This window comes from Mustela lutreola, chromosome 6, assembly GCF_030435805.1.
Source record: "Mustela lutreola isolate mMusLut2 chromosome 6, mMusLut2.pri, whole genome shotgun sequence".
Classification (NCBI taxonomy): Eukaryota; Metazoa; Chordata; class Mammalia; order Carnivora; family Mustelidae; genus Mustela; species Mustela lutreola.
The window spans coordinates 53,814,631-53,829,460 of NC_081295.1; the positions used below are offsets into that span (position 1 = coordinate 53,814,631).

At 38.8% G+C, this 14,830-nt stretch overlaps 1 protein-coding gene across 2 annotated transcripts in view; it reads left to right on the forward strand.

Annotated features, from left to right (window-relative positions):
* Nucleotides 1-2,415: 2,415 nt before the first annotated feature.
* The window catches only part of PPIL4 (peptidylprolyl isomerase like 4), a 37,748-nt gene continuing 25,333 nt past the window's right edge, over nt 2,416-14,830 (forward strand). The window contains exons 1-8 of one of the 2 annotated variants that reach the window (XM_059177284.1): nt 2,472-2,567; nt 4,646-4,761; nt 8,724-8,791; nt 8,879-8,943; nt 9,318-9,435; nt 11,073-11,215; nt 11,631-11,727; nt 12,480-12,596. In XM_059177284.1, the coding sequence (XP_059033267.1) occupies nt 4,710-4,761; nt 8,724-8,791; nt 8,879-8,943; nt 9,318-9,435; nt 11,073-11,215; nt 11,631-11,727; nt 12,480-12,596 (660 nt within the window). In that variant the 5' untranslated portion in view covers nt 2,472-2,567; nt 4,646-4,709. Of the gene's footprint in view, nt 2,568-4,645; nt 4,762-8,723; nt 8,792-8,878; nt 8,944-9,317; nt 9,436-11,072; nt 11,216-11,630; nt 11,728-12,479; nt 12,597-14,830 lie in introns of both variants that reach the window. The other variant, XM_059177283.1, reaches the window with a different exon arrangement.

A 14,830-nucleotide genomic window follows, 5' to 3' on the forward strand; every position in this document is an offset into this window, starting at 1 on the left:
TTAGTGAATCACTTTATATGTGAAATCATTCCTCATATTTATTATGTCAATTTCTCATTCTCTTTGAATAGTCCAAATTTGACTTTAAAAAATATTTAATTTTTCCAAATCTTCTCTTTCTCTTGATCTATGTCTTATGACCATACACAGAATTTTTAAAAATTTAGATTCAATTAATTGTGCGTGGGTTGCTCAGTTGGTTAAGCTTCTGTCTTGGGCTCAGGTCATGATCCCAGGGTTCTGGGATCAAACCCTGCATCATTGGGCTCCCAGCTCAGCTGGAGCAGCCAGAGAGGCTGCTTCTCTCTCTTCCTCTGCCTCTCCCTCTGCTTGTGCTCCCTTCCTCTCTCTCTCTTTCAAATAAATAAATAAATTATTAAAAATAAATAAATTCAATTAACATATAGTGTATTGTTAGTTTCAGAGGTAGAGTTCAGTGATTCATCAGTCGTATATAATTCCCAGTGCTCATTACATCACATGCCCTCCTGAATGTGAATCACCCAGTTCCCCCATCCCCTCACCTTCTCCTCTCCAGCAACTGTCTGTTTTCTATGATTTAGAGCCTCTTATGATTTGCCTCCCTCTCTGATTTCATCTTGTTTTATTTTTCTTTTCTTTCCCCTATGATCCTGTTTTGTTTCTTAAATTCCAAATCAGTGAGATCGTATGATAACTGTCTTTCTCTGTTGACTTATTTCGCTTAGCACAATATCCTCTAGTTCTATCCACGTCATTGCAAATGGCAAGATTTCAATTTTTTGATGGCTGCATATTCCCCCTATACCACATCTTCTCTATCCATACATCTGTCAATGGACATTTAGGCTCTTTTCATAGTTTGGCTATTGTGGACATTGCTGCTATAAACGATGGGGTACCTGTGCCCCTTCGGATCACTATATTTGTGTCTTTGGGGTAAATCCCCAGTAGTGCAATTGCTGGGTCCTAGGGTAGCTCTATTTTAAACTTTTTGAGAAGCCTTCATACTTTTTTCCAGAGTGGCTGCACCAGCTTGCATTTCCGCCAACAGCGTAGGAGGGTCCTCCTTTCTCCACATCCTCACCAACATCTGTCCTTTCCTAACTTGTTAATTTCAGCCATTCTGACTGGAGTTCTATGCACTGTCCAAAATAGCTCTACCATTTTATATTCCCATAAACAATCTCATTGTTATTTTAATATGCATTTCTTTAATTAATTGCTAATATTCATTAATTCACTCAACTAAAATTTACTCAACCATTATGTGGCAGGCTGTCATAGACACTAGGGATACAGCAATAAATAAAACTTGCAAAATTGGCTCTAGCCTTCTAGCGCTTACATTTTAGTAATATAAAAATATATTCATATTTACCATAAACAAATTCATAAATAGCATGTTAGCTAATAAAGAGCCATGTGGAAAAGGCTTTATGCAGAAAAACAAATGTGGATGTATGTGGGCTTAATTTTAATTATGGTAGTCAGGCAAGGCTTCACTGAGAGGTGATAAGTGAGCAAAAGACCAAAAGGAGCTGAAGGAGAGCCATGAAAATATCTAGAGGAAGAGGGTTGTAACCAGAGTGGGCAGCCAGCCCAAAGGCCCAGAGGCGGAAGTGTGGCCAACAGTGCTCAAAGAATAGCAAAAATGTAGTGTGGCTTCAAAGTAAGAGAGAGGACATGTAGATAGGCAGCGAGAGTATCATGTAAGGCCTTGCAGACCATTATAAAAACGTTGGGTTTTAGTCAGATGTTAAGTAATTGGAAGCTATAATTGTACAAAATGGTACAAAAGTGATGTTTTGTCCGAAATGGTGGTGGTGGTGGGGGGGGGAGGATAAACTTCGCGTGGAAATCCTCAACAGAGGCCAAAAATCGTTTTTTTAAGTCTTCAAAGTTAAAGATTACTGATAAAACCAGTAATGATTTGGGGCTGAAGCCTACTGTTTTTTAGCTTGTCGCTCTAAGGACCAGTCGCTGTTACTGTGAGCAGAGCTTCTATCCTGGGCACGACCAGCCACGGAATTCCCTGTTAGTCACCTTTCTCGGTAACAAACTGTACATTCAAGGCCTAAAGGTTTTGATTCAGGACGACGAAAATCCCTGATTACGAAATCCAGAGTAGTCGTCCCAATAATAACGTGGGAGAAGCAGGCGCCGCGGTCGCTCTCAATGCTCCCCAAGGAGCAGAGAGAAAAAAGGGCCGCTCGAAGGTGCCCCCGTTCTTGAAGTGGACACAAAACCCTTTACAAAAGTCCTTTTGAGCTACAGGCTTCTGCGCCAGTTGCCCTGGAAGAATCAGGATTTTCAAACGGGCCGCGTCGGAGGCGGGACACACGGTCACCACTCCAGCCCAGTGAGGGCCAGGCGCTGACCAGACCGACCGCTACCGGAGGGTCGTCGCCGGAGGGATGACGTAAAAGGCGTCGCGCCGTGAGTGACGTGAGGCGTAGATCCACGACGGGCTGCGCCTGTCACACCCGCGGCTCGTTGCGGAGGAGGAGCGGGCGCCATGGCGGTTTTGCTGGAGACAACTTTGGGCGACGTCGTCATCGATCTGTACACTGAGGAGCGGCCGCGTGGTGAGACCCGGGCCCCGGTCCCGTCTGGCCCTGGCCCCGATCTCCTTTCCTCACTGTTTCTTCGCTGCCGGGTCCCCTTGACTGGGTTCGAGCTTCTGGGCTACTGGTCCCACGACAGGGCTATTTTATTAGCGGGCCGTGGTTCGAAGAAAAGTTTTTGTGAGGAGCAGCCTCTCTCCTGTATCTGGGGCGAGCCGATCGGGTGGCGGGTGCTTGTGGCATTAAATGCCTGTGATGTGTGCTTGTGTGTGCGGGGAGGAGGGTGGAAATGCCGGCTGCATATACTATGCGCATAGCTTTTGTGGCTATTTATTGAGCTTTACTCGTGAGAGGAACACAACCTGTATTCCTTGGTGTGTAATCAGTAAGTCCTGATGGAAGCGGGAAGGATGGTGTTTGGAGCAGTGAGTGTGAGCATCCCTCCTGGGTGGAGGAAGGGCTGTCCGGAGATGTGCACCGAGCCCTAGCAAACACTCCTCGTCTGCTGTGCGAGACTGTGCCAAGCTCTGGGATAGGCATCTTGTCCTTGACGGTCTAATTTTCTACTGGGAGAAAGAGACCTGGGAGCCCCTTTAAGTGTTGTGTGTCCATTGTAAATGTTGTAGTTGAAGAATGTAAGTTGCTATGGAAACCAGTGGAGGGAGTAATTCTTCCCCGTTGGAGGCGGGGAGAAGCAAAGCAAGCCAAGAAAGTAGAACACTTGAACTAGCTCTTTCAAAGATGAGTGGGAATGAGGGTGGTTTTGTTTGTTTGTTTGTTTGTTCGGTTTTTTTGTTTGTTTGTTTTTTTAATTTTCTTGGAATTTTCTGGAAACAGCAAGTATTTTGGTATGGCTTGAAAGAATGATACATGAGCTGGAATGGCAAAGTATGAATCTGGTTGTATAAGTTATGTTAGTTAGGTGGATGTGAATAGTCTTGTGTGCCCTACTGATGGCTAGCATCTTTGAAGGTTTTTAAAAGCAGGATTGAGGCATGGCACATATGTTCTAGAAAGATGACAGGCAACAGTGTGGAGACAGTGTCAGAGCTGGAGAAACTAGAGGCCACAGAGTTTAGTTACAATCAGGATCCTGTCCCCCTGGCATGTAGTCTGTCAAAGAGGATGAAACAGAACATACAGTGTTCTTCTGCCATATTACACTCTGTCCTACACTGATTTGTACCCCCCACCCCCAACACTACATGCTCAATTATACTTCCATGCCTTTCTCGTACTGTTGCTTCTACTTCCATGTTTCTTTCTACTGTTGTCCTTTTGGCAAACTTCTTGCTTATCAAGCATGATTTCTTCTGTGAAGCTCTCCCTTGTCCCTGGGCAGAATTAGGTCTGTTTCTTCTGCTCTGAGATCTTTTAAAACAGCATGTAACACATTTTGTTGTATCATTTACCTGTTATCCTGGAATCGTTTGCAAATCTTGTCTTCCCTCAAGAATGGAAACTCCAAGAGGGCAGAGACTATGCCTTCCTTCCTTGTCTTTCAATGCTAAGTGCCTGGTGCAGTGCCTGCCACTTTGCACACACTAAAGGCTCATTACTTGATTGACTAATGTATATAAATGTGTTCATTAGTTAGGATTCTCAGTGCAGATGTTAGAAACTCAAACTGGCTTAAACAAAGAAAATAATTGAGTGCTTCCTGTTACTGAGGTAAGCTTGGCTTTAAGAATGGTGGGATCCAGGGATTCAAAGGATATTATAGGCAATTGTATTTTTCATCTCTTGGTTTTCCTTTCCTTTGAATTTGTTTGATACTCTCTTTATGTGGGACAGCATCTGATAAATGAATGGGCCTCTTTCCCCAGGGTTGTGAGGGACTAAAGGGGAGGTAGGGTTATCCTACCTAGTTCACACAGACAGAATAGACAAATAGCGATTCTTCAAAGGTGGTTTGGAAGACTAAAAACATAAGCCTACCCCATTTGTATGTATTTGTAAGCCTGTGACTGGATATTTACTTACATGTATAACTACTTACACTTTATAGTAAATATATCCAGATTTAATTTTCTTCCTCTCTCCCTTCCTCTCTCCCTTCCATTTCTTTCCTTTTTTATTTTTTTTACTTTTTATTATAGAAAACTTATATAAAGAAGAAGAAAGAGTCATGAAAATGAGCCCTCCTGTGCCAATGACCAGTTAATGAACTTGTCAGCACATAACCAATATTGTTTCATTTATACTGGATTCTTTGGTAATAAATCCATTACATGGGACTTATTTAATCTGTGGTTACTTCAGTTTGTATTTCTAAAAAGTGATCAAAAAAATAACCACAAATGGCTCAGTTAGTTAAGCCACTGCCTTCGGCTCTTGGGATCAAGTCCTGCATCAGGCTCCCTGCACAGCAGGGAGTCTGCTTCTCCCTCTGACCCTCCACCTTCTCATGCTCTCTCTCTCTCTCTTATTCTCTCTCTCTCTCAAATAAATAAATAAAATCTTTTAAAAAAAATAACCACAAATCATTTTCACATCTGAAAAAATTGGCAATAATTTTTTGGTATTATTCATATTTCCCTTTTGTCTCGTAAGTGTTTAAAAAATACTTGGTAATTTAAGGACCCAAACAAGGTTCATTTATTATATTGGCTGATACAGCTCTTAAATATCTTTTGATCTATAGAACTCCCCCTTGCCTTTTTTTTTTTAAAACCTGTTTGAGTTTAGTTGGCACATAATGTTACATTCGTTTCGGGTGTAAGACAGTAATTCAGTTTCTCTAATCATTATGCTCCGGTTACCACCCCTTTTGCCTATTTTAAAAAACTTTATTTTTTAGAGCAATTTAAGGTTCATAGCAAAACTGAAGGGAAGATATGTAGAGAGATTTTCCGTATACCCCCTATTGCCACGTATGGGAAGCCTCCCCCATTTTCAATATCCCCCACCAGAGTGTACCTTTGTTGTACATTTGTATTATTTGTACTATGTAATACTGTACACACATTACAGTAGTACATTTGATGAACCTATGCTGACATGTCATAACCCATAGTTTACACTGAGGTACAATCCAAGTGTTGTACATTCTATGGATTTGGACAAATATATATGCATATATCCACCATTACAGTATCACACAGAAAAATCATGCTCTCCCTATTTGTTTGCACATCTCTCTGCATCTCCTGGCAACCAGTGATCTTTTACCATATCCATAGATTTGGTTTTTTCCAGAATGTTACATGAATGGAATCATACGGTATGTAGTCTTTACAGATTGGTTTCTTTCAATTTGTAGTATACATTTAAGGTTCTTTCATGTCTTTTCATGGCTTGATAGCTCATTTCTCTTTTGTAACAAATAATAATATTCCATTGTCTGGTTGTACCACATATTATTTATTCAGTTACCTGCTGAAGGACAAGTTGGTTGTTCCCATATTTTGGCAATTGTGAACAAATCCGCTATAAACATGTGTGCAGGTTTTTGTGTGAAAATACATTTTCATCTTCTTTGAGTAAATACCAAGAGGTATATCTGCTAGATTGCTAAATTGTATGGTAAGAATGTGTTTAGTTTTGTAAGAAACTGCCAGTATCTACGAATGGATAAGGAAGATGTGGTGCATATACACTATGGAGTATTATGCCTCCATCAGAAAGGATGAATACCCAACTTTTGTAGCAACATGGACGGGACTAGAAGAGATTATGCTGAGTGAAATAAGTCAAGCAGAGAGAGTCAAGTATCATGTGGTTTCACTTATTTGTGGAGCATAACAAATAGCATGGAGGACATGGGGAGATGGAGAGGAGAAGGGAGTTGAGGGAAATTGGAGGGGGAGATGAACCATGAGAGACTATGGACTCTGAAAAACAACTTGAGGGTTTTGAAGGGGCAGGGAGTGGGAGGTTGGGGAGCCTGGTGGTGGGTATTATGGAGGGCAGGTATTGCATGGAGCACTGGGTGTGGTGTAAAAACAATGAATTCTGTTATGCTGAAAAGAAAAAAAAAAAGAAGAAACTGCCAAGATCTAGATTTATATATATTATATTGGTTGATATCTTTTAATCTGTAGATTCTTCCCCACCCCACCCCCATTTTTCCCTTAACAACTTCATTTTTTTTAAAGTTTATTTATTTATTTGAGAGAGAGAGAAAGAGAGAATGAGCAGGAGAGGAGCAGAGGGAGAAGGACAAGCAGACTCTGAGTGGAGCCATCACAGGGCTCGATTCCAGGACCCTGAGATCATGACCTGAGCTGAAATAGTCAGAGGCTTAACTGACTGAGCCACCCCAGCACCTCTACCGTATCAATTTTTTGAGAAAGAATCCGAGTGATTTATTTTATAGAATTTCCCTCATTTTGGATTTGACTGATTTTATCCTTGTTGTATATTTAAATGTATTTTTATCTATTCTGTTTCTCATAATTGCCACTTAAGTCTAGTCTTGATAAAGTACAGGTTTAATGTTTTTGGCAAGAATATTTTCATATAAGGTCTTTTGCACTTAAGCTGCATCACATTCAGGAAGCACATCATGTCTGGTTGGTTCTTCCTGTGAAGTTAAAATTGGTTGGTGAGTTCAGGCTTTTCTACCTATTGTGTCTGTTGCAGTGTCCCCATTAGCTTTTCATTTAAAAATTTTGGCAGCCATTGATGATCACTGCCTAGATCCATTATTTTTGTTTTCTTGTTAAAGAACTACTTTTTTGCATTAAACAGTAATCCCAGAAATGTATTTTTCTAGGCAAACAATAAAAATCCTGATACTCAAGCACTTTCAATACCATGGGCCCGTCTTGCCCTGCTGGTCTATTTACCCTCTATCACTTTGTATTATCAGAGTGTTACAGAGCTTAGGCTGGTATTTTGGACCCTTCAGAATACATTTATATTTGCATATCCAGACTTATTCATTCTGTCTTCCCAACTTGAAATGCTCACTCTCTACTCTTGGCTTGTGTAGTTCTTTTAATGCCCACCTTAAGCCTCTTTTTAAAGATTTTATATATTTATTTGACAGACAGAGATCACAAGTAGGCAGAGAAGTAGGCAGGGGGAGGGTGAACAGGCTCCCCACTGAGCAGAGAGCCCCATATGGGGCTCGATCCCAGGACCCTGAGATCATGACCTGAGCTGAAGGCAGAGGCTTAACCCACTGAGCCATCCAGGCACCCCTTAAGCCTCTTCTTATTAATTGTGGGGTTTTTTAAAAGTTTTTATTTATTTTTTATTTATTTGACAGAGATAGATCACAAGTAAGCAGGCCGGGGGGTGGGGGGTGGATCTGCTGAGCAGGGAGCCCGATACGGGCCTTGATCCCAGGACCCTGAGATCATGACCTGAGCCGAAGGCAGAGGCTCAACCCACTGAGCCTCTCAGGTGGCGCTTCTTATTAATTGTTATTAATTAAGGTCTTCTAATTTCCCTGGCTAGAAACAATCTCTTTTGAACTCTTGTGGCTTTTTAAAAACCACTTTTTACCATTTTATTATATAAATGGCACAGATGGTATTAGATATATCTGGTCTTGTAACTATTTTTTCTTGGGTGTAAGGACTCTGGATAGCCTAATATGTCTTTCTGTCTGATTTCCAGCTTAGTGTTTGGAGAGTTTGTTAGTGTACAACTAGACTATGAATTTCTTGAGGGGAGGGACTATGGTTTAATGGCATTTGTGATAGCAGTGCCAAGCACCTAGAAGAGACTCTGTAAATATTTATTGAGTAATGAGTACATTTATATGAGAAAGCTGCTACATGATAAGTATATGGATTTTTGTGAGGAGCTATTTAGTCATTTAAGAAATTGGTCTCAGATACTTGATTTTCTCTAGTTTATATAATTTGTACCCCTTTTCAGAAACTCAGATTCTTTTCCATTATAGTATCCTCTTTGGGTTTTTTTTTCTCTTGCAGAACTAATCCATTAATAAATGGTTGCCTATCCCAAATACTTGTCAGTTTCCTGTATTAGTTCAGATGCCCAAGAAGTCCTAAGAAAAAGAGAATACAAAGATAAATATATTGAAATATAAAATTTATTGCCTTCTTGTACACTTACATCTTTTTTATGATTTAGGATATTTGACCATTAGGGGTATTTGTTTGATAATTTAGAAATTAAATTATGCCAACTGTGCATTTACTTGGTTTAAAATGTTTTTGTGAACAATTATGATAAATTTACTATTTACTTCTCTTTCAGCCTGCTTGAATTTCCTGAAGTTGTGCAAAATAAAGTATTATAATTATTGTCTTATTCATAATGTACAGGTGAGTTGGTGGATATTAGTCATGTCCTATATTATTGGAACCATTTAGCAAACTCTGTGAATTAACTAAATATCCTATTTATTACAGAGGGATTTTATCATACAAACTGGTGATCCTACAGGGACTGGTCGTGGAGGAGAGTCTGTTTTTGGGTGAGTTCTTTTATTTTTTAAATGAGAAAAAATAGAATTGTCTCAACAGTGTTACCTAACATATTTCAATCTGCATTTTAAAATACAGTTCAAATATAGTTTATTTTTTCAATCTCCCTAAATGTCTATAGCAAAAAAAAAAAAAAAAGTATTTTTTTTTTTTTTTTTTTTTTTTTTTTTTTTTTTTTTTTTTTTTTTTTTAAAGATTTTTATTTATTTATTTGACAGAGAGAGATCACAAGTAGGCAGAGAGGCAGTCAGAGAGAGAGAGGAGGAAGCAGGCTATGATTAATGATAATCCTACTTGTTACTAGTACTTTGCATTTCATGTTGAGAGTACTTATATTTTATAATTTTATTATATGTATTTTCAGTCAACTGTATGGTGATCAAGCAAGCTTTTTCGAGGCTGAAAAAGTGCCAAGAATTAAGCACAAGAAGAAGGGCACTGTGTCCATGGTGAACAATGGCAGTGATCAACATGGATCTCAGGTTAGGAAATGAGTAAGAAGATGAGTTTTTAATATTTTTATTATTATTTTTTTATGTAGAGAATATTTTTTTAAAGATTTTATTTATTTGAGAGAGAGAGAGCATGAGCAAGGGGAGGGGCAAGGGACAGCAGACTCCCTGCTGAGCAGGGAGCCCAATGCAGAGCTCAGTCCCAGGACCCTGGGACCATGACCTGAGCTGAAGGCAGAGACTTAATTGACTGAGCCACCCAGGCACCCCAAAATGAGTTTTGTTTTAAAATGAAGGACTGGAAAGCGCCACAAGGTATCTTTTTAAACTATCCAATAAGAAGAGAATTTTAGGGGCGCCTGGGTGGCTCAGTGGGTTAAAGCCTCTGCGTTCGGCTCAGGTCATGATCTCAGGGACTTGGGATTGAACCCCACATCAGGCTCTCTGCTCAGCGGGAAGCCTGCTTCCCCCTCTCTCTCTCTGCCTGCCTCTCTGCCTGCTTGTGATCTCTGTCTGTCAAATAAATAAAATCCTTAAAAAAAAAAAAAGAATTTCAAAGATAGTTGTTAGAAGAAAAATATACTGTATATTTTTCTATATAAAGAAGTTATTTTGCTGGGTGCCTAGCTGGCTCAGTCCGTAAAATGTGTGACTCCTCGGGGGTGAGTTTGAGCCCCATGCTGGGTGTAGAGATTACTTACAAATAAAATCTTTTAAAGAAATTACTTTGTTCTTTTTAAAAAATTTATTTAGTTAGTTATATATTTTTTTTATTAGAGAGGGAGGGTCAGAGGGAGAGAGAGAATCCATGCAGGCTCCATGTCCAGCACAGAGTCTGACTCAGGGCTCGATCTCACAACATTGAGATCATGGCCTGAGCTGAAATCAAGAGTCAGATGCTTAACCAATTGAGCCACCCAGTCACCCGAACTTTGTTCTTTTAAATGTAAGTCATGTCCAGTGTCAGGAGTTCAGAAAATAGAGAAAAGTACATGGGAGAAAAATAACATTATCCACATTCTACTATCCATGGATCATCAATGTCCACATTGTGGTCTGTTTTCTTTTGGTATTTATTACTTCAAAACAGATCATGTTGAGAATCTTCCATTCATTGTCTAATCCTGACAACAACCCATTTTTTTCCCCTCACAGTTCACATGTGAAGAAACTGAGCTTTGGTTTGCCCAAGTACTGTATTTTATTTTATTTTATTGTAGAGAAGGAAACTTTTTTTTTTTAAAAGATTTTATTTATTTATTTATTTATTTGACAGACAGAGATCACAAGTAGGCAGAGAGGCAGGTAGAGAGAGAGAGGGAAGCAGGCTCCCCGCTGAACAGAAAGCCCGACGTGGGGCTGGATCCCAGGACCCTGGGATCATGACCTGAGCTGAAGGCAGAGTCTTAACCCACTGAGCCATCCAGGTGCCCCTTGCCCAAGTATTTTTAAGAATCAGGGAAGCATCTATGTGTGTATTGATATTTTACATATAAGCTTGTACTTTTTAATTAGTACTAGTACCAAGTGGGTAAGAATCCATGCAGTGAATGTAGAGTATTGCTTTTGTGTATTTTTGTCAGTCTGAAACTGATTTCAGTTTGAATTACAGATTATATATATGTATATATATATATGTGTATATTTTTCTATGTTTTTCTATTCAGTTTCTTATTACCACAGGAGATAATCTAGATTACCTTGATGGTGTTCATACAGTGTTTGGTGAGGTGACAGAAGGCATGGACATAATTAAGAAAATTAATGAGACCTTTGTTGACAAGGACTTTGTACCATATCAAGATATCAGGTGTGGTTGCTATCCTGGTGTACTATTCATAAAGTAAAAAAGACCTTTTGTATTTTTATACTTTTACTAATTATTTATAATTGCTTATGTTGGGAGAATTATTAATCCTTAATTTAGTTTTTAAAAATGTGTATTATTGAAAAATATGGCAGAAATACCTAGAGTTAGATATATTGATATTAGAAACATTTTTAGAGTAATGCAGAGTAGTAAATCTAATATCGAACAATGAGAAACAGTAACACTAATTGTGAAAGTATACTCTAGTAACACATACTTGTGCATTAAAATTTAAATGCCTATGATTTGGGGGCATTAGAAATACTTAAGACATTTGTTATAATCTTTATAAAAAGTAAAACATGGATTCTGAAATAATGCAAATGTAACCTTTGGCCCGGTTTTATTTTGTAAGGATAAATCATACAGTGATTTTAGACGATCCATTTGATGACCCTCCTGATTTATTAATTCCTGATCGGTCACCAGAACCTACGAGGGAACAGCTAGATGTAAGTAGAGTCCTCTTGTGATTGAATGTACATGCATATTAATGCTTTGCATAGATTTTGCTTTTTAGTCTATTAAAACTTCTTCAGAATGACTGTCTTTCTTGATCAGTTCTACTAGGACAAGTTTAGCATTCTTTTTCCCTTCCATAGAGATACTCATTTTTCTAGCTATCTTTTCATATCCCTAATTTCCTTTTTTCAATTTCTGTTCCACTAGAAGAGCCTTAGCTCTGAAAGCTTATGTAAATACCTTGCAAAAATGTTTTTTCTTGTCTTTTAACTCTAGGAGTGTAGCTTTAAGGCTAAGGTAAACTATTATCTTGTAAGGGAGCTTTTCAGCTGAGAATACTCTGGAGCCATGCTAGAACCCAGAAATTTTTGTGGAATAATGCAGACTTTCCCTTCAGATTTTTTAAGGTATAAGTTTCTGTTTATGAAGCTTTCTCAAAGCTGAATTGATCTTCATAGTTGGGATTTGGTGCTTAATTTTTAAGATCATTTATTTTCTGCATTCAGCACTGAGTTGGATACCAGATAGTTTCTTTATAATGCTTATCTTGATTTAACAATAAATTAGAAGCTTCGTCTGGCTCATATTATCAAATTAATTTCAGTCAATTTTCGGAGGCTTGTAAGTTTCAGTTTCTGTTCTAACACATTTGATGGAACTAAGGATAAAGCATCACATCTCCCATGTTTGTCAGATTTTTCCATTTTTTCACTATATGTGTAAGTAACTTCTGCCTTTACAGAGTGGTCGAATAGGAGCAGATGAAGAAATTGATGATTTCAAAGGAAGATCAGCTGAAGAAGTGGAAGAAATAAAGGCGGAAAAAGAGGCCAAAACTCAAGCTATTCTATTAGAAATGGTAAGATGATTATCTTTGTTCAGATAGTTGTTCTGCAGTTTATTTCATATATAACTCATTATGAGTTTACTTTTGGCTCTTTTTTTTTCTTTTTTTTTTTTAAGATAGGGAGAGGGCAGGACTTTGGGGAAAGAGAGGGGAAAAGAATCTCAAGCAGGTTTCACACACAGCATAGAGCCCAATGTGGGGCTTGATCCCCAACCCTGACATAATGACTCAAGCTGAAATTAAGAGTTGGATGCTCATTCAGCTGAGCCACCCAGGCATCCCTATTTTTGGCTCTTTGATAGAGTAATAAAAATTTAAGATTTTTTTTTCTGGATTAAATTTTATATGACATAATACGTGATAGTAAACAAATTTGGTTCCAAAATCAATATAGTGCCAAGTGCCTTTTTAAAAGATGAGTAGTGGATGTACAATTTACAAATATTCATTGAATTTCAGTTGTTTATATTCATCTCATTTTTGAAGAGTGTTTATTAGACCAAATATTATTTAAAGAATAATTCTTTTGGGGCACCCAAAAGAATTGGGAGCTCAGTGGGTTAAAGCTCTGCCTTTGGCTCAGGTCATGGTCCCAGGTTCCTGAGATGGAGCCCCACATGGGGCTCTCTGCTCCATAGGGAGCCTGCTTCCTCCTTTTTCTCTCTGCCTACCTCTCTGCCTACTTGTGATCTCTGTCAAATAAATAAATAAAACTTTATTTTTTTTAGAGCTATTTTAGGTTTATTTATTTATGTATTTAAAATATTTTATTTATTTATTTGAGAGAGAGAGAACAGGAGCAGGGGGAGGGACGGAGGGAGAGGGAAAAGCAGACTCCATGCTGAGCAGGGAGCCAGATATGGGGCTCAATTGTGGGACTCTGGGATCATGACCTGAGCTGAAAGCAGATGCTTAATTAACCTACTAAGGTACCTAGGTGCCCCACTGTTTTAGGTTTATAAAAAAAAATTGAACAGAAAGTATAGAGAATTCCTGGGTAGCTCTCTACCCCTCCCCAACAGTTTTCTTATTAACATCTTGCATTAGTGTGGTACAGTTGGTAAGCCAATATCGATATATTATTAAGTAAAGTCCATAATTTACATTAAGTTTTATTCTTTGTATACATTCTGTGGGTTTTGAGAAATGTATAATGATATATATCTACCATTATAGTATCATAGAGCGTAGTTTCACTGCCCTAAAAATCCCTGTGTATTCATCTCTCCCTGCCTGAACCCCTGGCAACCACTGATCTTTTTTTTTTTTTTAAAGATTTTATTTATTTATTTGACAGACAAGAGATCACAAGTAAGCAGAGAGGCAGGCAGAGAGAAAGGAAGGGAAACAGGCTCTCTGCTGAGCAGAGAGCCCGATGTGGGGCTCGATCCCAGGACCCTGGGATCATGACCTGAGCTGAAGGCAGAGGCTTAACCCACTGAGCCACCCAGGCGCCCCACCACTGATCTTTTGTTTTGTATTGTTTTATTTTTGTTTATTTAAAGATTTTATGTATTCATTTGGGGTGGGGTGGAGTGGGGACAAGATTATCAGGGAGAGACAGAGGCAAGAGGACAGAAGCAGTCTCCCTGCTGAGCAAGGAGCCTGATGCAATACTTGATCCCAGGACTCGGGATTGTGATCTGAGCTGAAGGCAGATGCTTAACCGACTGAGCCCCCGGGAACCCCCACTGATCTTTTTATTGTCTGCATACTTGTGTGTTTTCCAGAATGTCATACTGTTGGAATCATACAGTATATAGCCTTTTAAGATTGACTTCTTCCACTTAGCCATATGCATTTAACTTTCCTCCATGTCTTTTTGTGGCTTGATAGCTAATTTCTTTTGATCACAAAATTGTATTCCATTGTTTGGATGTACCACAGTTTGTTTATCCATTTACCTATTAAAAAATGTCTTGATTGCTTCCAAGTTTTGGCAAGTATGACTAAAGCTGCAATAAACTTTTGTATGCAGGTTTTTGTATAGATAGATGTTTTAACTCATTTGGATAAATATCTAAAGGTGCAATTACTGGAATTTATGGTAAGATTGTTTATCTTTTTAAGAAACTGCCAAGCTTGTCTTCCAAACTGGCTGTCCGTTTTGTATTCCCACTAGTAATGATTGAGAGTTCCAGGGATGCCTAGGTGGCTCAGTTGGCTAAGCATCTGTCTTAGGTTCAGGTCATGATCCCAAAGGTCCTGGGATTAAGTCCCCCATCTGGCTTCTTGTACAGCAGGGA